General features: G+C 51.0%; 2 protein-coding genes across 4 annotated transcripts in view; one reads left to right on the plus strand and one right to left on the minus strand.

The window, feature by feature from the left end:
- Positions 1 to 25,348, plus strand: part of THOC3 (THO complex 3) — a 193,147-nt gene that overhangs the window by 147,774 nt on the left and 20,025 nt on the right. The window lies entirely within an intron of this gene.
- Positions 13,496 to 25,348, minus strand: part of CPLX2 (complexin 2) — an 84,171-nt gene continuing 72,318 nt past the window's right edge. For all 3 annotated transcript variants that reach the window (XM_006927899.5, XM_019838643.3, XM_023259421.2), the window contains 3 exons: positions 18,881 to 19,000; positions 18,569 to 18,744; positions 13,496 to 17,808 (listed from right to left, as the gene is read on the minus strand). In XM_006927899.5, the coding sequence (XP_006927961.1) occupies positions 17,611 to 17,808; positions 18,569 to 18,744; positions 18,881 to 18,911 (405 nt within the window). In that variant the 5' untranslated portion in view covers positions 18,912 to 19,000 and the 3' untranslated portion in view covers positions 13,496 to 17,610. The remainder of the gene's footprint in view (positions 17,809 to 18,568; positions 18,745 to 18,880; positions 19,001 to 25,348) is intronic.

The raw sequence follows: 25,348 nt of genomic DNA on the forward strand, positions 1-25,348 counted from the left end.
AAAAAAAAAATGCAGACACAAACAAATATGAATAGATACACCTCAACTCTCTCATTTAAAATAGGTTCTGCCTTTGTTTTGATCACTTAATGATGTGTCTAGCAGATATTTCCAAATCTGCAGAGAGATGCTGGCCCTCCAGGGGGGAACAGGTTCCCCATTAACTGAAGTCTCCCTATACCAGCTTTCTTCCTTGCATACCCACTGGGCCCCTGGGGACATCAGACTGTAGTCTTCCTCATCTATCCTGGAGACACTCAGCAGATGCCAAGGCCTAGGGTTGGGGAGGGGGGCAAGCACGTTGGGGCAAAGGAGGTGAGATGGATAGGAGGTAGTACTTGTGAGTGGATGCATGTGCATGGATGCTTTGGTCTGGCTTAAAAGCTCTCTGGTAAGTGGATAGGGTTGCAGGGATAAACAAGGTCCAGGAGTTCAGAGACTCACTGGCAGCAGGAGAGCAAAATGAAGCAAATGGATAGTTGGGAGACCAGAGCAGAGAGTATGAGCTTGGGTAAATTAATTAAACTCTTTGAGTTTCTGACGCCTCATTTGCAAAACAGGGATCTTTTAGTCCCTATTTTTAGGATTATTGTGCAGGATAAATGCAACAACAGTTCCTGTCATATAGTAAACACTAGTATGTATTATCTCTGTGGAGGCATAGTGGAAGGAATAAGACTGCTTGGAGGTGGCGGTGAGTGGGGTTTTGAAGGCTAAATAGGAGTTCACAAGGTAAAAAGTGTAAATAGTACGTTCTAACACAGGAAATAGTATGGGGTCTTCTAGCTTGCCTTCAGGTGTTAACTCAGTTTCAAGGAGGATGTAACTCAATCTCATACAGAAGATGTGGCCTGCCTAAAGTCAAGCATGCAGGAATGCAGAGCTCCATACCCAGTTCTGTCTGACTCTGACCCCGGTGGTTAATGCTCAAGTTAGAACATGTGTACTATCATTCTCGAGACCTATTTGTGTTGTAGCTCAGGGCTGATAAATTGGGTTGCTGTGGCATGTGAGGCAGCCTTGCCCTCTGAAGGAAGAAAAATCACCTGGTGCTCAAGGGCACAAACCGGGATACCTTCTCTGAGCTCTGCTTTCTATGTAAGCTCTGCTCCCAAGCAAGTTTCCCCCAGGAAGTGGCAAGATGGCTGCTGGCAGCTCAACTGGGCCAGCAGAGCTACTGCAGAGGAGAGAGGGAGCCCCTTTCCTAGTGGTTGCAGTTAATGTTTTCATTTATTTTTGAGACAGAGAGAGACAGAGCATGAGCAGGGGAGGGGAAGAGAGAGAGACACACACAGAATCGGAAGCAGGCTCCAGGCTCTGAGCTGTCAGCACAGAGCCCGATGGGGGGGCTCGAACTGACGGAGTGTGAGATCATGACCTGAGCTGAAGTCAGACGCTTAACCGACCCAGGCGCCCCTCCTAGTGGTTGCAGTTAAAGTCCTAGGCAGGGTTCTCACTGGTCATCCTTGGGTGACAAGGCTATCAGTCGGCCAATGGTTAGGAGAATGTGGCCTTCTCACTAAGGCCAAAGTGACCTCTGGTAGGTCACGTCGTGACCATCACAGAACCAATCAAGTGGCTAAAAGATGTGGCCCTCTCATTGGTCACACCTGGGTCACATGACCATCACTGAACCAATCAAATGGCTAGGGGAATGTAGTCCTCTCACAGATCAGGCCTCTCACGTGACCAGAGGAGCCAGAACTACAAGGGTCTAGAGTGGAGGAAGGGTGGTCCCCCAAAGTGATATTGGGGTCCTGCACCCAGTAAAGGGGGAGATGGCTGGCTGGCAAACCCAGTGGAGGTTCTTCATAGAGCCCCAGACAGGCCCATCCATCCGTCTCTTATGACCTGGGGCTGAGGGAAGCCTGGGACACCTGAGCCGGGGGTCAGGAACGCTTTCCTGGAGCCCTTTAGTGAAAAGCATCTGGCCCAGGCAGCAGCATGCATGGCAGTACCATAGTCCGTAACAGTGGAGGAGCTATGCCAGTGAAGGGGTTTGCTTATGGTCAACTCTGTGGATGGGGTGGGCAGTGTCCTATACCCTCCTCACGCTGTCCTGATTGCAGTTTGGAGCAAACAGTTACGATGGAAGCATCTGAGCTTCCATGATTCGTGGGCTGGCCATAGGCTCCACCCGACCAGGCCTTCCAGGGATTCGCCAGTGGTTAAGCAAGAAGAGGAAACGAGTTTTACAAATTAGTACCAACACCTGGAGGGACAGACCCAGCCCAGGGGAAACCATATAGGGAGTCCAGTCCCCACAGCATCCACTGATGCATTGTGCAGAGAAACCTCTGTTTGCAGGGTAACCACCACATCCTGATTGGACATCTCGCCTTGCCAAGGAGGGCAATTTGAAACATTCTGGTATATAATGTATTGCAAACATTCTGTGGTATAGGCCCTGTGTCAAGTGCTTTACATATATGACCTCCTTTCATCCTCCCTGCACTGAGGGAGTATCATTGTCCCCATTTTACAGACAAACGAACCAAGACTCGAGGATGTTAGGAAACTTCTCCCAAGATCACATACTAAGAGGGAACACTTCCCATCTGATGTCCAAGCCCTGGTTCTTCTGAGCTGGGCCTCCTTTGATGCTGGGGACCAGAGACCCAGTTGCAACCCAACCCCCCCTCCCACCCCCAAAACGTGGCAGGTGAGCTGAGCTGCGTGTCTCCCACAGTTACTCAGCAGATGTTCTGAGGATGCTCAAAGATGAGGCACAGGATGGGGCTTCACTTTCTGGTCCCAGGGTCTCCTGCCCCAGACAGTTCCCTTGTGGCTTCTCCCAGAGTCCAGAGCTTCGTTTTTTATCTGAAGCCTGGCAATTTGGGGCCCAGATGAGGCCCCTAGGCCTGAGTGCTTCAGTGGGGAGGATGGGAGGTTTCAGAGAGGGACAAGAGGGGTGGGAGTAGGCGGGGAGGGGTAGAGCCCAAGGACTCAGAGGAGGTGGGAGACAGGGAGGCAGCTTCATTAGTCTGTCCCCAGGGAACTTGGCAGCCAGTTATTAGGCACTCTCTAGGATGGTGAGCTTGGCAGATGAGGGAAGAAAACAACATGGGAGTTGTGGGTGTGGGCTGGGGTTGGTTCTGCCTCTTCTGGACCAGGGGATCCCTTCTTTTCATCATATGAGGGGAGGGCTGAGGTTCTCCAGGGCCTAAACCTGTCACCATGGTGCAAGCCCCTCCTTGACAGCAGGGACAGTGTCATGAGCATCCTTGGATGCAGGAAAGGAACTGAACTGACGCCAGTGCTGGTCCCTAGGGCACCTTGACGGTGCACTCCCCCACTGAGGCTTCTTGGCTACTATGGTGGTTGCGCCAAGGCTGTGGTGTCTACTGGACCCTTACCCTCTGTCCCGTGTCTGAGAATCCCACCAGTCCTACTTGTAGTCTTGAGGCTACGTACTGTTGCTCCCATACTGTAGACCCATCTCCCTTATCATTTTCCCTTTTCTCCAGTAGAAAGAAATCTGTTAAGTTTCCCTCAGACTTCTTCTCTTCTCCTCTCCCACCAGCCCCTTGGCCTTGAAAGTTATCAGTGATGACTTAAACCCTACTTGCAGCTCAGACTCTTTGCTGAGCAGCTGCCTCCTGGGCATCTCCCAGGGGTGCTCCTGGGCTCCACAGACTCTACCGCTTCTCATCCGCCTACCCTGCTCTGCCTCTGTGGCATCCCATCTTGGAGAAGGGCTCCACTGTCTGCCCCCTAGCCCAGCCCAGGGCACACACAGTCGCTCCCAACTCTCTTCTTCCCCTGACCTACCACAGGTAAGCCAAACCTTTACTAGCTTTCCACCAACTCTTTTAACTACCTTCTTCATGGCTGTGCTCTGGTTCACTCACCTTTCCTTCTTTCCTGGAGTCTCCACATTGATCTCTGAGCCCCTGGTTGACCATCCATGCTGCCTGTCCATAGCTCTCTCCTGTTTTAAAATTCTCAGTGGCTCCCCCAGCACCCCCAGATGAAATCTGTACTCCTTGTCTTAGCATTCTGAGCTCCATGTGGCCTGGCCCCTACTGCAGCCTCTGCTTCCACACCTCCTCCAACACTTTGCATGTTCCAGTTCCCACAGTGTTCCATGTTCCCTCCACCCTGAGTCTTTGCTCATGCTGTTCTCTCTCCCAGGAATGTCTCTCCCCACTTTTGGTTGTAAGTACACTCAGCTTTTGACTCCTCCAGGAAATGCTCCCTGAACATGTGCCCACTCCCCGCCTTCAGCAGGTCTAGGTGTCTCTGTTGTGGGCTCTTATAACATCCCACATATTTCTACATCATGGCGCTTAGCACTCTCAGTTACAGTTGACTGCAGATCTGTCTTCTGCCCTCTGCTAGCTGTGGGAGCTTGGAGAGCCAGGGTTGGGTATCTTGCTGGTCGCGCTCTCTAGCATCCACCTGAGTCAGTCCTGTGGTATATGCTTAAGCAGGGCTGCAGAAGAAATGAAATGTCTACCAATCTCTCAAATGTCAACATCAGGGTATTTTGATGTATGTATTAGTTTCCTATCCCTGCTGTAACAAATTACTACAAGCTTAGTAGCAATGCAAATTTAGTCTACAATTCTAGAGATCAGAAATCTGATGGGGCCTGGTCTCACTGTGCCCAAATCAAAGGGTGGACAGGTCTGGGTTTCTTCTGGAGGCTCTAAGGGAGAATCTATTTCCTTGTCTTTTCCAGTTTCCGGGGCCTTTTCCACTTACCTTGGCTTGTGGGCACTTTCTCCATTTCAAAGCCACCAATGTTGGGCTGGGTCCTTCTCATGGTACCATCTCTCTTTTCTGCCTCCCTCTTTCACTTTTAAGGACCCTGGTGATTACAATGAGCCCAACTGGAAAATCCAGTATAATCTCCCTATTTTAAGGTCAGCTTATTAGCAACCTTAATTTCATTTGCAGCCTTAATTCCTCTTTGCCATGTAAATTAACAAGATATTCACAGGTTCGAGGGATTAGGACATGGACATCTCTGGGTGGCCACTGTCCTGCCCATCACAATAAGGAAGAAGCTGGAGAAGCCAGTGCCATGTGGGGAGAGGTACCCCTCTGTGAGACTCTAAGAATGGGGGACACCAGGGGCAAAAGGACAGTCAGGGTCAGATAGCAGGATGATTTGATGCAGGTTAAGAGAGTTCTGGGAGAGCCAGAAAGGGATTTCCGCCTGTCATGGTCAAACCTGCAAGTGGTAGAAACCCAGCCAAAACTGGCTTTAAGGACCAGGGGGATTTACTGACACATGAGACTAAAACATCACACACAGGTAAGAATGCCTCCAAGTACAGCTGGGTTGGGGGTCAGAGGATGTCCCACAACTCCACTTCCCTCTACCTCCCAAATCTCCTTTCAATCCCAGCTTGGCTTTATTCTCAGTCCACATGAGATGGCAACATAGCAGCAGTCACTGCCACCCCCAGCCTCCAGGTTTAAGTGAGCCAGAGCAACTGCCACCTCTCAGCAGGTCTCCCTGCCCTGCCTTGCCTTGCCTGGGTCTTGAGTCTAGCTCCCAACCAATCATGGGGCCAGGGGGCTGGATTTCACTCAAATCATGGGTAGATAACAGAGGAAGAGTGGGTTCCTAAAGGAAATTCTGATGGCTGTTTTCCCCGATGGGTGATGCTCCCTGCATTCTCTTAGGGAGACAGGATTAAGAGGAGACCTGGGTCCTGATTCTGGTTCCTCTGCTAACTTGCTGCTGTGTGACTTTGAGCGAGTTACTTATTAACCTCTCTGGGCCTGACTGTAGAATGAGGGGGTGAGGTGGGATGCCCTCTAAGGGACCTTACCACTCAGAGGCCTTTCCCATCTGTTTAGCCCATCTGTTTTCTTGTGAGTCTAGATACTAGTGGTAAAGATCCTTAGAAAACCTGGTAGTCGGAGAAGTAGTAGGGGAAGCTGCTCAGAGTGGAGCCAAGTTTGGGATCTGTGGCAGGGCCAGGGAGGTGGGCTAGAGCACGTGAAGTGCTGGGTTCATGGGACAGTTGGGGGCCTGAGCAAATGGCCAGTGACTATTAAGACTTGGGGCTTGTCTGTTGCCAGGGTCAAACCTCACTCTGCTTGTATCGAGCTTAGCGCGTGGCCACGGTTGGGGTTGTTGTGTGAGTTGGCATCACTGTGTGGCTGTGGTAAAGACTCAGTCTGGGTCCAGGCTGGGGATCAGAAGCTGGTCAGCAGGAGACAGGGCAGATGCTGTCAACTGGTGTATGGGGGAGCCAGGTGTCACACAAAAGTGACTGGCCACATGTGACTTCTCAATTATTCTCACCTAACATATTATATATTTTACTTATTCTTTTGTTTTTTGTCTGCTTCCTTTTACTAGAATGTCAATTCCCTGAGGACAACCACTTTGTTCTCTAGCTCCTAGAACAGTGCCTGGCACATCGTAGGTGCTCAATAAATAGTTGTCTGAATAATGCAGAGGTATGTGCATGCAGGTGAGGCCAATGCTGTGTGCATTAGATTACCAGTTCCCCAACCTTGCCATTCATTTGAACCACCAGGAGATCTTATAAGAACGCCAATGCCCAGGGTACAGCCCTTACCAGTTGAGTCAGAATATCTGGGGGACCAGACTAGGCACTGGTATTTTTAAAAAATTGCCAGATAGTCCCACTTGCTGCACAGTTTGAGAGGTGCTCACTGCATTAGACCACGTGAAGTGTGGGGTGGGGAGTATGTGCCGCCTCATGAGGACACACACACGGTGGTTCTGGGTGGTAGGATGGAGACTTTTTGTCCTAGATCTCTATCACATTCTCCGGACACCCGCCACGGAGGTGATTACTTTGCTCTCAAAATGGATTTTGGCCGCGAGTCAAGAAGAGCTCTCGCTTCCCAGCTAAACGATGGCAAATCAATTTGAGGACTCTGCTGGAGCTGCTGATTAGGGCTGGCAGCCAGGGAGCCCTCTGGCTGTCAGAGCCATGGCAGGACTCAGCTAGGCCTTTGAGAGGAGGTGGCAGGCAGGAGCTGGGACCAGCCTTGGGGTCCAAGAACCCAGCCTTCTCCTGGGGGACATGGGAAGCCTAGATGGGGCTGCTGTCCACTTTGGGAGTGCAATCTCCATTTATTTAGGACAGCAATATTAATAGTATTAGTCATCATTTATTAAGAACTTGTATGTGCTGGGCACTTTAATACATTTGTTGCCATAATTGGGCAATGCAAGTATTATTATCCTTTAGTATGGAGTCCCTGAGAGGTGAAATAATGTGTTCAAGATCAAATGGCTTCCACATAACAAGTCAGGCTTATAACCAGGTCTGCTTGGGGAAAAACCCAAATGTTTTCTCATGATGCTCTGTTGTGTGTTCGTGTACATGTCTGGACTCTGAGCTCTCATGACCATATCGGATTCAGGTTTAAAAGGCAGCTCCTATCCCAGTGTTTGGCCATGGGGAGTTTGCTGGAGGAAGAAAGGAATGAGGACATGTTTGCTGAGTGGATGGATGAATGAAAGAGTAGTTGCTGACTAGGGACAGAAGGTGGGATGAGGTATGCGTGGTGAGGTAGGCAGCCTCCAAGATGGCCTGCAGCCCCCAGTGATCGTCCCTCCTGCTGTTCATGCCCTGTGTAGTATCCTCCTACATTGAATCAGAGCTGGTTTGTGTGACCAACAGAATACTGGAGAAGCGATGGTGTGACTTTCGAGGCTAGGTCATGAAAGACATTGCATCTTCCACCTTGCTCTCTTGGATTACTCACTCCGGGAGAGACTAGCTTCCCTATCACGAGGACACTTCAGAAGCCCTTTGGAGAGGGAGACTTCTGCCATAAAGCCAGTGCCAGTTTGGCAGCAATGTGATGGAGGCGTCTTGGAGGTGGATCCTCAAGCCCTAGTTAAGACTTCAGATGAGACCTCAGCCCCAGCTGACATCTTTTTTTTTATGTTTATTTATTTTTGAGAGAGAGAGAAAGAGAGAGAGAGAGAGAGAGAGAGAGAGCAGGGGAGGGGCAGAGAGAGGTGGGGACAGAAGACCCAAAGCAGGCTCTGTGCTGATAGCAGAGAGTCAGATGCAGGGCTCGAACTCATGAACTGTGAGATCATGACCTGAGCCAAAGTTGGATGCTTAACCAACTGAACCACCCAGGTGCCCCCCAGCTGACATCTTAATTGCAACTTTATGAGAGACCCCAATCCATAAATAGCCATGAAGCTACAACAGAATTTTTTGACTCTCAGAAACTGTGAGAGAAAAAGAAATGTTTGTTTCACGCTACTAAGTTTTGGGATAATTTGTTATGCAACAACAGATAACTCATGCATATTGCTAAGTCTTTTGAGCTGATGAGAGCTTCCTGGAATAGGCAGTTTATTCCCTCCTGTCCCCTTTCTCACTTGTGACTCCTGCCTCTCAGTTTATTTTGTATGTATTACAGTAAAAAGACATGAGAGTTGGTCTTAAATCCAGGTTCCCAGTTTACTCTTTGGATGACCTGAGGATTTTTATTGAAATTAATTCTTCTCCTTATCCCTTTTTACTTTTTATCCCTCCTTTCCTATCCTTTTTTCTTGTCTTCATCAGTCTTGCCATAGTAAGAGTAGCATTTTGTAGTAATGGCTGTCATTGTTTAAGTAACTGTTATGCACCAGGCACTGTGTTAGGGGATCCACAGACATTATTTAATTTAGTTCCCTTAATTGGTGGTGGTGGTGGGGTTAGTTATTATTGTATTCTATTATTTTGTTTTTTATTTTAATTCCAGTATAGATAACATACATTATATACTCATTTATTTTATTTTATTTTATTATTTTTTTTAAATGTTTTTTTTCAACGTTTATTTATTTTTGGGACAGAGAGAGACAGAGCATGAACGGGGGAGGGGCAGAGAGAGAGGGAGACACAGAATCGGAAACAGGCTCCAGGCTCTGAGTTGTCAGCACAGAGCCCGATGCGGGGCTCGAACTCACGGACCGCGAGATCGTGACCTGGCTGAAGTCGGACGCTTAACCGACTGTGCCACCCAGGCGCCCCTATACTCATTTATTTTAAATAGATAAGGAGACCAAGGTCCAGAGAGTCACATGCCCAAGACCGGACAGAAAGAATCAATATTCCAAGCCAGGTTTGTCTGCAAACCAAAGCCTATGCTCATTTCCATTATACGTCTCTACTTCTGAGCCCCAGTGTTGTAATATGTAACATGGGCATAATTCTGACCTCACAGGTCCCTGTCAGGATGAGCAAAGGTGGTGCCTTTAGAGCAACAACCCTATTATGGCATGGAGCGAGGGCCTAGTAAGTGGGAGGCTTCCTTGATCTCCCTATTTTCCCCTCCCCACTTATGTACTTTATGATGGGCTATGCTAGCCCTTGTATAGACAGGGTCACGTCATTGCCTGTCACTGCAGTACCAACAGGGAGTTGATGAGACCGATGGGCCTGCCCCAGGATGGACGGGGTGCATGCCTGGGTCTGGAATCCAAGGAGATGGTAGCACTAGCAGCTCTTGCTCACCCACTGACCCTTACCTTGTGCTAGCCCTGTTCCTGCCCCAGCTCACACAGAGATGAAGGAAGGAAGGAACACGCATTCAAACCTAGGTCAGTACCTGTGGAGAGGCCATTGTGTAGAGATGGCTCCAGCTGGAGGATCCCAGCTGAGAAAACGTTGGGGGGTGGGGAGGGATATTGAATCATCTCTTAGATCAGGCAAGAAATCCCAATTAATTACAAGTGCTAAGTGAGTGGTCTGGAAGCAGACTTTTGCAGTCAATTAAAGGGATGCTGGAGGAAGCTTCATTAACCCCCTGCCTCCTGGCAACTTTTGGTTTAGGAGAAAGAAGGCATCTGTCTGTAATGACACACTGTGGGGAATGCAAGCAGAGAGTGCCCTCCACCAAAGATGGCACAAGAGGGACTCCTGGGTTGCATGGAAGGATGGATTCGTGATGTCCTATGCTTTGATCCCTGTGGTAAATGAAGTAGTAAAGACATTGCTCCATTTGGAGGCCAGCCCATGCACAGTGCAGTTTGTGCTTTTCTTGTCCTTCTCCAGCATGGACAGCAGAATGGCCACTAGACTCTCCCCGGGTGCCTCCAACACAGAAGCCCCAAACTAAACTCATTATCTTCCCCCAAACCTGTCTCCGCAAATTTTTCAGATCTTGAAGAATGGAGCCACCCAAAATGGAGACACGGGCTTTGGCCTCAACCCCTTCCTGTTCCATGCCCTACACATTCAATCCTTAAGTCCTGCCAATCTGCCCTCCTATGTAGTACCCCCAGTTTATCTGTTTCTCTCAGGCCCTTTGCCATTGCCTAAGGTCGGGCCTTACCATCTCCAGCCTTGACATTGTACTAGCTCCTTCTTGGAGCCCAGTTCATTCTCCTCCCAGCCCTCATGATCTTTCTCAATCTGCCCACCTGATCGTATCACACCTCTGCTCAAGACCCTTCAGTGGCTCCCCATGGTCTGCAGGGAGAGCCCAAGCTCCATCTCCTGGCACCCTGGTTGATGTCCCCAGGCTTTCAGCTTTTCATCAAGAATTTAATAAGCTCCTGCAGATGTCCCCTGCTTCTCCCTCCTTGACACCCACCACCCATGCTCAGACTACTTTTGTCTCCTCCCTGCTTTTGCTCATGCCAGCCCTTCCGCCTGGAGTGCCCTCCTTCTCTACCAGGTTGACTTCTCATTTAAGACTCATCTGAGATATTGCCTCCTCCCGGAAGCCTTCCCCAAGCATCCTGAGTTTGCTTTTATCACTGCACATGTTATGGTGGCTAATTGGCCTATTTATCTGCCTGTCTCCTCCTTTAGCAGGTAGATTCCTGGTAGAAAGGGCTGTGTGATTGGTGTTCTCGGTGTCTAGTGTGTGATTGGTGTTCTTGGTGCTTAGCAAGTGGTAGGAGCTCAGTAAGTGCTATTGAAGAAAGGGTTAAGACTATGAGGGGAAGACCTTTGGGACTAACAGTGAGAGGATGCTGTCATTTCCCGACTGGGGCACAGGATTCTGTGGGGTGCCACTGAGTGTCAAGGAGGGGCAAAGTGGGCAGAGAGAAGCATCTGAGTGTCTGGGGCTGAGTTGTTTACTGAGGAGGGACCTGAGTCTTGAAAGGACAGTGTCTCGTGTGCTGATAGAGCACACAGATGGACTTCTAGGGAAGCCCAAAGACCTTGTGTTCCATTTCTCTCCAATCTTCATCCTTGGAAGGCCCTCAGAGCCTAGCCACTGACTCTGGGGATGGTCTCAGTCTTGCAGAGGCCTGAGGGGAACCAACTGTTGACCCTTATTCTGCTCTGACACATTTCCTTCTCCACTTGGGACCCTGTGGTAGATGAGGTTTGGTTCTGGCTCCTCTGAGGTCCTGCTCCACTCCTGCTTCTTTGTAGGGAAGGGGGGAGTTGCATCAGGCTCCATGGGGGCAGACCCTAAGATGCCCCCCCGAGTGATCCCTGTCCTGTTACATCCTTGTGTAACCCTCTCCCTATGGGTGTGGGCAGGACCTATGACTTCTAACCAATAGAATATGGTAAAAGTGATGGGATGTACTTGCCCAATCAGGTTACATAACATTGAGGCTTCCATCTTATCAGCCTTCTCTGTTGCCTTCTTGGCTTGCACACTTGGATGAAGAAAGCTGCCATGTTGTGAGCTGCCCTAATGAAGGGGCCCACATAGTAAGAAATGAAGGACAGCCTCTGGCCAACAGCCAGCCAGGGACTGAGGCCCTCAATCCAACAGGAACTAAATCTTGGCAACAATCACGTGACCTTGAAAGTGGCCCTTGACATCAGTTGAGACCCCAGCCCTGGCCTGCACTTGACTGCAGCTTGGTGAGAGACCCTGAAAGCAGAGAGCCCTGGCCTCCTGTGAGAAACTGTGAGATAATAAATACATGTTGCTTTAAGCCTCCAAGTGTGTGGTAATTTGTTATGCAGCAGTAGATAACTAATACAGCCTCCCAGTGCACACTGAGCTCCCCTGACTCTGAGAGGCGAGGAGACCTGTTATCCTTAGTGCATTAGCCCAGACTTATGGGGAGATCTGGGAGAAAGGTAGGATGAGTGAGGTTAGGGCATAGGAGAGAAAGGGGTCAGGTTCTGCCTCCCCTCCCCCTATTGTCCAGTAGGTGCAGAGAGCTAGAGGAAAAGTGACTGTGGCCACCAAGCAGAGGAGAGGGAGATTGGTCGCTTGGATCCTGAGTCAGCACTGGGGTTCCTAAGGACCCACTACAGGCTAGACTCTGCAGTGGGTGCTGGGAGGCATTGGGGCACCAGCCAGCATGACACCTAGAAGAGCTCCCAAGTTAGAGACAGACACTGCAGCGGCATAAATTGTAGTAGGATTTATAAGGTGCCATTCAGTGAATGGTTGGCACGCAGTGCTAAGAGTGTGCATGTGTGACCCCATTTCTTCCTCACAACTGTGGAGGTCAAAACAATTATTATCCCATTTTACTTGCAAGCACACACTCAGAGGGGTTAAGTGGCTTGTTCAAGATCACTCTGCTGGGTGACAACCCTCTGGCAAACCAAGGGCTGCCTGAGCACATAGTTGTGATGCTCTGTGTGTTGTAAGCACAGCAACAAACCCCGCTGTGGGAAGGGGGATGGGGGGCTGTGTCAGGGTGGGCGTCACACAGGAGGTGACATCTTGCTGGATCTTGAGAATTTCAGGAGTACACCAGGGAGGGGAAGGGTACCATTCATTCCAGGCAGAGGGGAAAGACTCAGCATGTGCATACCATGTGTGCTTGGCTCAGAGTTGGGTGTGGGTCTAACCTAGTAGGTTGGGGTCATATCTTACAGGGCCATTTTGACGATTTTGCTGTTGTCCTGACCACTGAAGGGTGCTGGGCAGGAGAGTGACATGGTTAAGTTTGTGTTTTGATGAGTCTTCCGGGCGAGGTGGGGTGATGGGGAGAGGATGGACAGAGGGAAGAGGCAGAAGCTGGGAGACTAGTATGTGGGGAATGGGAGGTGCCTAGACAAGTAGAGAAAAAGTGAGGCCCAGCTTAAGGCAGCGCAATGGTGGGGACAGCCGAGGGTGAAAGAAGGTTCTCGTCTTGTCCTGACTCAACAAGGTCTGGGAAGTGTCTGTGTCCAGGAACAATGCTGAGTGGCACCAGCTCCCACATACGGCCTGGCGGAGAGTAGGAACTCCCTCGGTGTTGGTGGGTGACCAGTAACAGACCTTTGCCCACCCACGGTTCTTGGCTTCATGTCGGCACGCCATATCCCAGGGAGCTTTCAGAGAAGGATGGCCAGAGATGGGGTGTGGGGTATTGTGACCAGGCTGGAACACCAGCTCTGGGGGGTTTTCGTACAGTTGAATTTGAAGGGCGGGAGGTGAGTGGCGCTGATCTCTGGGGGCGAGCCCTGACTCTGGCCTTCATTTGTTTCCAATGTCCCAGCCAGAAGTCAGGGTAAAATGGGAGGTTTTCTGAGACCTCTTGAACATTGCAGGTCAGCCCCCCTTGCCTTAGCTGGTGCCCCATGTAACCCTGGTGGTGCCAACAGACAGAAAAGGACAGGCAGACTAAGAGTTGCTGTACAAGGTCTTTTCTTTGTTGTCATGGTTGGTTTGGTACATCTTAGCATCTGCGTCATACAAAGGGGGGAGCAACAGCCATGGCTTTTGGTCAGGTTCAGGGGGCATGAGGGGGTGCCCCTCCCCTCCCCCCAGGCACTGACACATTTAAAGAAAGCAGAGCAACAAGGACACAGCACAGATGTGGGAAAGGGATTCCCCCGCGAGAGCAGGATGGTCGTCCTCACCTGGGTCTCACTAGGACCCCCACCCCCATCCCAGGGCCAGTGGGAGCACCTTCCAACCTCTCCCCAGTGAAGAAGGTGGGCAGCAGGAGCAGGGAGGGGAGTAGGGGACATGTGGGGGAAGGCATATCTTCAGGCATACCCTTATCTGAGCCATCTGATCCCCAGCTGCCTGTCCAGTCAAGGGCCTATGAGGCCCTCGAAGGATGGAGCAGTTGGGCGGTGGGGTGGGCAACCCTGCCATCTAGGGGCAGGACTCTCAGGACTGGGGCTCTAGCCATAGCCTGGTGGGGGTAGCTTCTTTCCTCATCAGGCCACCTGAGAGGGGCCTGGGCTGCTGAAATACTTCAGTTCACTATCTCTCCCCTTCTCTGTCTCTCTTCCCTCTGTGCCCTCCCTCCCTCTCTCTCCCCCTTTCTGTCTTGTCTCCATGTCTCTCTCTCTCTCTCTCTCTCTCTCTCTCTCTCTCACACACACACACACACACACACACACACCCATACTTAAGAGGGTCTCTTGACTTCCTGCTTGCCTTTGGAGGAGACCCCACACAGTGTTGCCACTTCCTGGAGCTTCTGAACCTGGAGCTGAGGATGTGCATGTGTGGAAATCCTGGCTCGCTGCCGGCACCGGCATGGGCGATCCAGAGAAGCCTTCTCCCTCCTTTCTTGAGGATGAGCTCCCAGGCACGCAAGCCTGGCAGTGGCCTTCCCTGGCAACCACGCATGCCCACATCAGGTGGTGCCCACTCCCTTGCATCTCATTGTTTGCACCATATACAAATGATTGCTCCTTCTTATTTCTCTAGCTGAAGAATGTCTCCCTGGTATGTTGCATGTGTGCACTGAATTCTGGGACTGCTCCCTCCCTACCACAGCCTCCTAAGTGTATCACATGCATTGCCCCATTTAGGTGTGATACACTCATCCCCCTCCCATCCAGTGGGTCACACACACCTCCCACCCCAGGTACATCACGTAAACATCTCTTCCCTGCTAGAGCACACCCCACACATATTTTGTACCCCCTCTCCCTTCACCTGAGTGTGTTGCACACAACATCTTTACTGGGCCACACACTAGCTTCTTTCCACAGGTCTGCATCGGGAATGACAGTCATCATGTCTCTCTGGACCTGAAGTTGATCACCTGGCAGTGGTTGGAGCCAGGTATGCCCCATGCCGAAATTCTCCCCTGCTCCTGCCTCCAGGAAGACCTCTAGTTCTGCTCAGGGGTAGGCCTGAGGATTCTGGAAGAGTCTGGGACGTTTGCCAGACTCATCCAGCCAGCCTGGAGGGTACTCTCCTATGGGAAAAATCCAGAGCCCGCTGGCGGTGCAGAAGGGCTGTGGAGACCACCAGGGACATTCTCTGAGGGGCTGGTGTCCCTCAGGTCCACCTGGGATGTCTTGCATGGCTGTGTTCCCCTGCTCATCTGAAGCTCCCTGGGCCTCAGTCTCTGCTGCCCATCTGTCATTTTCTGTGCTCTGGCACCACCTTTGAGATCCGTGGGTCCCTGTCAAGGGGGAGACGTTTTCAAACACTTGGGATCCACATCTGTGTCTGGCTGGGGCTCACACACAGGGTCTGGGGAAGCCTGGGGCCCCTTGACTGCGCCCTGCCTCTCTCTGTCCCAGGACCCCAGGGCTCTAGAGAATGACCATCCTGCCCAGGATTAGAGACACAGACAAGCAGACAATAGGGGTGCGAGGTGGCTCCCCGTCACAGACACAGGCACAGACACAGGCCCCTTGGTGGGGCAGGACACAAGGGCACAGGGGAGGGGGAGGGGGCGGGGGAGAAGGGCAAGTCCAGGGAGCTAGAGCTGCTGGAGCCCTGCTCCCTAGAGAAGGGACAGACCAGGGGATTTTTCTAGTTCCCTAAACATATGGATTGTTTTGTCTCATCTTTAAAGTATTGCAGTCTAACTGATATGGCTTTAACTATTGGAAACGGACAGAGAAGACACATGTCTGTCTCTGAAATAAAAGCATAAATCCACTAAAATGGAAAACCTGCAGAATGCAAACTGGGGTCAATGAGGCAGGAGCTTCGGGGGCAGGCAAGTCGCCCCCTCCCTGGGCCCTGCTTTTGGGGTAGGCCCCGATGAGGGCCCAGCATGGCTTCTTGGGGCACTGCCAGGGTCAGTCCCAGTGGACTTCTGAGGACCTCAGGCAGGAACCCTCTAAGGGCGGGAGGACTCTAGGCCAAGGACAAGGTCTCCTGTTGGATGTGGCCACCTACGGCCAATGGTTTGGAGGCCAAGAAGGGGGTATGTTACCTATGTTCTTTCTCCCGAAGCACACATTCTGCACACAAGTGCCTATTCAGAGCCACACATGCACACAACACTCTCAGCACATCTGACAGTCTCTCAGACACACACTGTACAACTTCTAACACATACCCATTGCTGCAGACACTCCTGCTATTTTGAAAACACATGCAGATACAGGCTAACACATGCAAACTTGACCACCCATATAAGATGGCTAGAAAACAGATATGACACAATTTCAATTCATACATACCCCCTCAAACAAACACACATACACAAGGCTGCCTAACATATACAATCTCTAACACAAGGGTATGATTAACATACACATACAGTCTCAACACACACACACTGACAATGCACCCATATGTACAATCTTTGGACGCACAATTGCTGATGCAGTCTCTGCCACATACACGCATGTGTGCATGCACACACACTTTCCTCTCTCATTTGCTCCAAGGCCCCCTGGTTCTCACACAACTGACTGAGCAGGAGGCCTTGACAGTTTGGGGTGGAGGGAACAAATGCCATTTTCACACATCCCAGAGGAGAGTTTGTTCTTGGCCAATGAGATGAATGGACAGATGCCTTCTGTCAAGTGGGAACTGGCTTCTCCCCAAAGGCTTGGGGCTTTGGCCAGGAAGGGTCCTCCTGGGGACCATGGGGCCCTGGAAGCACATGAACAGGATGGGTTGGGGAAGTGGGGTGGATAGGAATGGGGGCAGCTTGGCTGTACCAATGGTGAGGTCCCATGGCATGGGCCATCGCTGCCCAATGGCTCCAAGTGTTTTCTGGGGGGCCTGGGAAGCCCCTTGGCTGGGCAAACTGGGCCCAGCCTGGCAGTGGGGCCCCAGGACCCAAGCAGAGAGGGGGGAGACAAGGGGCTGCTCTACCCTGGGGCCTCTCCACAGATGAGTTAAAGTCCAAAGAGGATCCATTTGGAGGGACTGGCTTGGCAGGGGCCATGCCTCTTCAGGTGGGGGTTGGGAGAGGAGTGCTCCTGGGCTGGGTGTCATCTCAGGGGGAGGGAAGAAGGAGAGCCCCAGCCTCCTGCCCAGACCTAGGCCTGGCCAGAATACAACAGGGCCTCTCAGGCTGGGCCCTCACAGGGCAGGCTTACCCTGACTCCCTTCCTTAGAACCAGGCCACTCAGTGCCCCTACCCTGACCTAGAGGCCCACTGTGGGTCAGAGGCCAAAGGTCGGCATGCTGGGCAGGGCTGGAATGTGTCATTACTTTGGCTGGCTGGGGACAATGGTCCTCCTGGCAGTGGGGTGCATGAAGGAATGTATGGGGGTTACCACACTAGCATAGACCTTAGGCTTCTGGAGGGGGCCCTCAGTGCCTCTGGCACTGGATTCAACGCCCCCTGCTGGGGGAAGCTGTCTTCCCTTTTTCAAGCAACTGGGAAGTGAGGTGGGGGCTGAATACCCTGGGATGAAGGGGGTGTGAGGGAGTGCTGAGGGGGAGGAGTCCTGGCCAGGGAAGGGGGGCAGAGGTCAACTGAGGTTTTCCCCTTCAGAACTGAGACTTAACTGAATGAAAAGAAAGAACCAAAAAAAAAAAAAAAAAGTAACAAGTGGAGTGGGAACAGGGCAGGAGGGCCGGTTACTTCTTGAACATGTCCTGCAGTGGCCCGGGGAGGTATTTGAGCACCGTGTCCAGGATGCTCTCCTCCTCTTCCTCCTCCTCATCCCCGCAGCCTGCAGGGATAGCCTTCTTGGGCCGGGTCAGGCTTCCCTCGCAGGGCTGCTCCAGGGCTGCCTTCTCCTCTGCCTCCTTCTCTTCCTTCTTCTTCAGCCCGTACTGGGAAGGGGGGAGGGCAGACATGAACATGAATGGGGCAAGGAGAGAGCTGGATCTCAAGGTCAAGCTGGCTTATCCAGGGCCGCCACTCATGGAAACTCCCCAAGCCTTAGTCCTCTCATCTATAAAATAGGGATAAGGAGGCCTTCCTTATGGGATTGTACCTGTACTCGGCAGGTGTTCCAGAAAAGGGAGTCGGTGCATAGGGTTTCCTTTAAAATTAATACCTGCCCATAATAACTTCTCTGCCCTTCTGACATCCCCCAAGATTTCACATCTGAAAGTCCTCCCATAGGTTTCGATGACAAAACTTGATCTGAGCTGATGGGAGGCTACTTCTAGCCTTGTTTTTTTGCAGAGGTGAGACTAGACATGTATGGAACTGCTTGGCATCAGGTGGCAGCTGCAGACCCATTGACAGTGACACGTAACAACAGGTGCTTAGGGCACTACGGTACTTTCCCCAAATTCCCAAATTCTGGATTGCAAACATTTGGTCTCCAGTCTTGGGCACAAGACTGCGGACCATAGCAGCAAACATTCGGGAGTGCTTATCGTGTGCATTATCTTACTTAATCGTATAACCCTTCTTTGAGGGAGGTATTCCTGTGACACTCCTTTCTCCCTATGAGGAAAAACCTAGTGAGAGTTAGGTCTAAGGTGAGAGCAGGGATTCAGGGAAGCCTGAGGCCGGGGTTTGGGGGGACCGGCTTGACCTCAGTTCCTTACTCTTCCACGCGGACGGATGGGTGATGCTGACCTTGTCTCGGATCTGCTGCCGGACCTTCTCACGCTCAGCCTCCATGCGCGCATGCTTGGCCTTACGCTCCTCCTCCTGCTGCCGCAGTGCTTCCTGTCGCTCCTCCTCCTTCTTCTGCGCGTCTGGGTCCTTCTCCTCCTCTCCCCCCAGCATCTTCCCCATATCCTTGGTGGCCCCTAAATCGGGTGGGGTGGGGAAGGAGAGGATGGGGTCAGGGGGGACCAGGGCTGGGGATAGAAGGACTTGGTGCTCTGCGGGCCCCACCCACCTGGATTGAGACCCAGGTCGGGGAGGGAAGGGTGCGGGACTCACCTCCAAGGGCCTGCTTCATGACGAAGTCCATGACGCCGGCTCTAGTTAGCGTGCCTTAGCCCGCAGCCAAGGTTGCATGCAGGGCTCCTGACAAGGTCTGGCTCAGAGATATGTGTCAACCTGCAAAAGTGGAGTCAGGGATCAGATGGGAGAGGCCTCTGCACAGACAGACAGCAGCCTCACCCTGGTTCGGGCCCCAGGCTGCATCAGCCCAGGCCAAGACCCAGTGCTCTGGCACTCAATGGAAAGGGGCTATTTCCTGAGTACTTGCTGCGTGCCAGGCACATATGTGTGGCGAAATATCTTCTGCTTCCGATTTTAAAACCTCATCTTGCCCGTATGGCTTTAATTGGATTGAGTCCAGGAGTGCTAGAAAGAAGGGGGAGTTTGGAGTCAGGCAGAGCTGGCTTCTCATGCCACCCTCATTCCTTATTCACCATGTGACATTCAGCTAGTTCCTGAACCTCCTTAAGCCCCAGTTTCCTCCTCCACAAGATAGAATGGCAGTGCCTCTTTTCCCAGGGCTACTGTGGAGACTGGAGAAAAGTCCAGCCTGGGCCACTGGGCCAACCACTAGATGGAAAGAGCAGGGGATTAGGGCCCCAGCAAATCAGAGGCCAGTGAAAAACTGGGAACAGTCAGCTTGGATGAACATATCCAGACTTCTGAAATTAGGCAAATGGAGAAATAAGTTACTTTTATTTCAGGAAACATGTAAGTTTTGTGTTTTATAGCTTAATATTGATTTTTATTTTGAATTACACATGGGGGTTGGAGACATGATAATCTTCTTGGGGCTTAGGGCCTTTAAAGTACCGAGCACGGGCCTTGTAAGCACTCAGCTTGTGTTAGTCCTCCTCTTCTCTCTAAATTACCAACTTTCAATTTTTATTATATTTTTTATTCTTTCCTTTTTGGCCTCAGAACATTTCCTCCAAATAAAATCTTAATGAGAATCTCAGTATGCAAGATCCCAATGTTAGTGGGGCGGGGAGGGTAGAGAGCTTGGAGCTTCCCTCCATCCTTGACCTCCTTCTACCTCGTTCCCCCCACATCCTTGAGAATTTGAACCCTGATACTGTAACTCTGAGAGATTTCCTTTTTATTTTAACCATTCAGTTTCATCACTGGCTTTTCATAGACAAAGCCATCGCAAATCACTTTTTGGGTGTAGATGGGAACATCCCTGACCTATCTAAAGGGTGATGTGGTCACGTGGGGTGAGGCCTACTCCCCAAGGCCTTTCAGCCCACACAGCCTTGGGGGCTTTATGATTTGCTGGGAGACAAAAGGGAAATGGTGGCAGAGAAGCAGGCTGGATATCACAACCAGGTTGAGTTCAAGGTCACTGGCTGTTTGTTGATGATTTTCTTCATTTCTTTCAAAATGAGAAGACATATCAGCAGACTGAGATCTTTCTATCAAATGGGGCCCGAGAGTTTATTTGAGGATTTCTACATGATCATACCACCTGACAGGTTGTTTTGAGGAGAGCAAATCATGACGAAGTAGAAAAACATCCCCAGGGGCTTTGGCATCAGACACACCTGGTTAGAAGTCCGGGCTCCCTGGCTGTGGCCACCCTGGGGAAGTGTCAGTTTGCTCCAGGACAGCGAGGGAGTATTAAGCCTACCCTTGTACTGGTGTTTGAAGAAGAGGAGACACTGGTCAAGTGACTGGGTATGTAGCAGCTGCTCCTTAATGTTGGCCATTGCTGACTGCATATTTGTGAGGACGTGTCGGAGCAGGGTTTCCAGGAAATGTAAGAGAACCCACCCCGACCCAGAATTCTGAGTGTGAAGGCGGCTCCGCTCAGTCAATTAAGATGTTTTTGCTGGATTCAAAAACATTGTAAAGAAACTGCATTTCTAAGAAGAGGAAATGAACAATTTAATAATCAAATGATTTCAGGAACTATTGGGTTCCTCCTCTGTGTTTACATGCAGCTCAAGGAATTTGCAGGTGGTAGTAGAGACATGGGACTTTAATCTGAGATGCTTCAAATTGGTCCACAGGGCACCTGGGCTTTAGGTTCAGTCTCATCCCTAATTTGCTGCTCTGGCAAGTCTCTCTCCTGAACCAGATGATCTTCTGGGCCCTCTTCCCAGTGGTTCGGTTGGAGCAGTTTTGCAGCCTTTGAACTGCTGGCCACCCCCACTGTATCCTCAAATCCTTCTCCTGTCTTGGCTCTGTGACTCAGTTCTTTCCTCTCCCCCATGTCCTACTGCTCTCTTTCCTCTCCTAGTGCTCCTCGCCCTTCCCCCTCCCAGCTTTGCTGCCTCCTCTTGTTCTTCTCCGCTCTTCAATAAGAGTGTTCCCCAGGACTCGGACTTTAGCTCCCGTCTCTTTTTCCTCTCTAATGCTTCCCTAGGGCAACTCATCCTTTCTTGGGCTTTAATGATACCTAGACATCTTATGTGGGCTCTAGACCCCTGTAGTCATTTATCCAACAAATATTAATTGAGTATCTCCTATGTACCAGGCAGCGTGTTAGGCACCGGGGATATACGAGTAAACAAAACAGACAAAACCCTGCCCTCATGCAGATTACATTCTGGAGTGTGTGTGTGTGGGGGGGGGTGGGCGGTGAGTGTGTGTGTGTGTGTGTGTGTGTGCACAGGGAAATAGACAACAAATAAATCAAGATATGCACTTGCCCTCCTCTTGGACACCTCCCTCTGGATGTCCCATGGCACCATTCAAAGTTAACATACCATCTTTCTATCACCACACCATCTCCTTCTCCAGACTCTTCTGTTTCTAAGCATTCATTCAGCAAACATTGATTACGATCCCTCCCGGCCCCCCAATATGCAAAGTACATCTACTCATTTGAGGCCTGAGTCTTCTGGATACTTACATCCCTGTCATTCTAGGTGTCCCCTTACCCTTGTTGAGGCCTGCTGGGATTATTTAGCAGCTTCTTGGGTCCATCCCAAAGTCCTGCTGCTCACCCCCAACGTGGCTCTCTCAGCTATTAAGTAATTTATTGTTCACCCTGTTGAGGTTCTCCCAACCAATTTCTCAAGGCCCAGGGTCCTCCTACTCTGTCTCCTTCCACAGGTGCATTGGAAGACTTGTGAGCCCTGGGTCAGGCATACCTGACTCCGATCCTGAACCTGCTACTTTTTAGCTGTGAGATAGTAAGTAATTGACTTAGCCTCTTTTCTTCATACAGTGAGGATTACGTGCCACTTTGAAAGGTTAGAAATAATGTGTTTAGCACATGGTGGCACTGGGGAGCTCAGTACATGGTGACTGCTATCACTCTCAAAATGATTAATGCCAACTAGTATGAGATCCTGCCACTTTCCCTCCTAGCTTCTGAGGACGAGGTCCCCCTCCTTCCTGCTGAAGTTAATCTATCCACCGGTACTGCAGATCTTCTCTCCTTACACCTCCTACGTGATCTTTTCGTGCTCTCTCTTCCTCACATCCTCAGTCTCCTGGATAGGTCTCTTTATCCGCTTCCTTCTCCAACTCCTGCCCCTTTCCCTTAATCTCTGTCCTCTACCTTTGTGATGAAGGGGTGTCCATTTGGTGTCTCCACTTCTTCAGCTCCAGGTCAGCCCTGCAGCTCTGTGAGATCAGAGATCTGCTGCCTCTGCACTGCCACCGAAATTGCCCTCGTCGGAGTCGCCAGAGGCCTCCAGAATGCCAGATCCTGGAGTGTTTTCACTGCTCTGAAGCTCCTCCATCCATCCCTCTGTAGCATCAGATACTGGTGATGACTCTACTCTCTCCTCATCTCTCTATTTTTCAGCCCTCTTCTTGAATCTTTTGAATTCTAGGACGGCACTCCTGTGGTCTTCATCCTGCTTCTCAGACAAATCTTTCTCCCCTCTACTGACTTCTTTTCTTTAAAATGTAGATGTTATCCAAGCAATCGCTCTCCCTCTTTCTCCTCCTACTGTCCCTTATTCCTCCACTGTCTCCCTTGGGAATCTCACCTAACCCTATTGATTTATGCCCTTCTTTAGTCACAGACCACCCCCAGCCCCCAGACTCACACATTTAACTTTCTGCTGGATATTGCCACATGGGTAATCTCAAATTCAGTCTATCCAAAGATCGATCTTGTCCTCGCTTCCCTCACCCAACCACCTTTTCTTCCAGCATGTCTTGTTCCAATCGCCTCAACTGAAAACTCTAGAGTCAGTGACTTCTTCACTTACTCACTCACTCACTCCCAATATTCTTTGGGCATCTACTCTGCCAGGCACTGTTCTCGGTGCTGGGGCTGTGGCAGGGAATAAGGGAGTCACATTTGTTCTCACAGCATTCAGTTAGCTGGGGAGGTAGACACCGGACAAAAGACCACACAAGGAATTGGTGAGTTAAAATTGGGATGGGATGCTAGCTAGAGAGGAGTCCAGAGACTGTAGCTTCATGATGCTTCCTGCATCTACACCCTCTTCTCCTACACTGCTAATGTCTTGGCTCAGGACTTCAAGGTTCTGGATTTGTGCATAACCTCTATGTCTGTCCCTCCCTCAGCTCTTACCCATCCTCCACATGACTGTCCAATTAATCTTCCTAAAGGGCAGATCTGCTCATCAAACACACCCTGCAATGGCTCCCCATGGTCTTGTTAAACTGGCCAGAGGGTCCTTGTGCTGACCTTCAAATCCTGTACAGTCTAGCACCTGCCTGCCTTGCCATTCATTTCTCATCTTTTGCATGTGGCTCTGCTTCTATTTGAAAACCACTGGGTATTTGTTCATTTTACAGCCTGGGAACCCCTTAACTTCATCTCTGTCGGTTCTAATCCTGACTCCACTACTTACTAAGTGACCTTGAGCAAATGACTTAATCTTTTTTCATCTGTAAAATGGAGACAATACTGCCTATCCCCAAGACATGTTGTGAGCATTAAATGAGATAATGCAAATAAAGTGCTCAGCCTAGTGTTTGGCACATAGTAGGTGATAATACATATTACCTATCATCACTATCATGGTTATCATCACCACTGTTATCATCATCAGCAGCAGCAATATTAATTTTCAAAGAGCCCTCTCAAACATCACTGCCTTTATGAAATATCCTGGATCTCCTGGGTGAGATGTGATGGTGTCTTCTTCTTCTGAGACCCAGGGTACTTTTCTACTGCAGCCTTGCCTGCCTCCAGCTCATGTGCTCTGTCCAGCTGTGTGTGTTTCCTTTCCAGATCGCTCTGAGCTCCCTTTAGGGGAGGGCTTGTATCTTGTTCATTTCCCTTATTCCAGAGTCCACAATATCTCTTGGTTCATGGTAGAGCCTCATGACGTATTTGCTAGGTTGAATTTAATGTTGTGTGTCAGCGAGTATGTGAGAGTCTACGCGTTCAGAGTATGATCCTGCATGTCTAACTCTGAACTTAGGCATCGTGTGAGCCTGCGTGAGCGTGTGTGCAGGCGTGTGTGTAGATATTTTGCCATATGCCTGTAGGAGTGCTGAGGTCGGGCAGGTTGCATGCAGTTGAGGATTTTGGCCAGACCGCCAGGAGGCGCTCCTCAGCGGTTCTGCGGGAAACCTTGGTCTATCCCCGCGCGGGAAGGGTGGTGGTGGTGGTGGTGGTGGTGGTTGTGGGGTGGGGGTGGTGATGCTGGGCTGGGGGAGGGGAGACAAAAAAGGGGAGAGGGAGGGCTGCCGCCGCAGCACGTTGCCGTGCCTTTAGCGCGCCCAGGACCTAGGACCCATCTTCAGCTTTCCCTCCTCGACTTTCTCCAGCCTGTCCCAACCCGAAGGCAGCGGAGGCACCTCCTCAGGCTTGGCCGTCTGAGCCCCAACCGGTTTTCGGGACTGGGCCCCGCCATCCGACAAGCAGATTCGGGCACCTGCAGTGTTTGTCCTTGTGGCTGTTTTTCTGTTCTTATGGCTCAAGTCCAGCCTATATTCACCGCAACTCAATCCAACACTCATTTGCTTTTCGCAGGGGACCCTACGCTAATGGCGATGGCAGAGACAGAGGATGCCCCTTACTTCCCCCTCCACTCCCCCCCCCCCCCATACGCCCCTGGAAAAGAGAAGCACTGGGGGAGGGGAAGGGGCAGTGGAGGATGGGAGGGGATAGGGAATCGGCTCCCTCAGAAAAGCGGAAGTGGCAGGGACTTAGCGTTCCCTCGGCAGAAGAGGACAGGAATCTAGGCGTCCCTCTCCGGCTCCCCTGCGGAGACGAGCCAGCAGCTCTGCCCTGGAGCTCTCGGTTGGCCGCTGAGAGCGCCCCTCCCCCAACACACAAAGCTTCAACCCCAAGACCCAGCCAGGTATCAAACTTTGATGGGGGAGGGGGCAGAGTGGGGCCTGCGAAGGCCTTAGAAGGGACGGTAACTAATTACCCCAGGCAGAGAACGTGCTCTGGCCAAACCTTGGCTCCTCCTCCTCTGAGGACAAATAGTCCCTTTGGCCCCTCACCTTCAGTTGACGTTTTAAGCTTTCTTCCCCTCCACCTTCGGCCTCTCCGCCCCCCTCCTGGCGCCCTCTGAC

This window comes from Felis catus, chromosome A1, assembly GCF_018350175.1.
Source record: "Felis catus isolate Fca126 chromosome A1, F.catus_Fca126_mat1.0, whole genome shotgun sequence".
NCBI lineage: Eukaryota > Metazoa > Chordata > Mammalia > Carnivora > Felidae > Felis > Felis catus.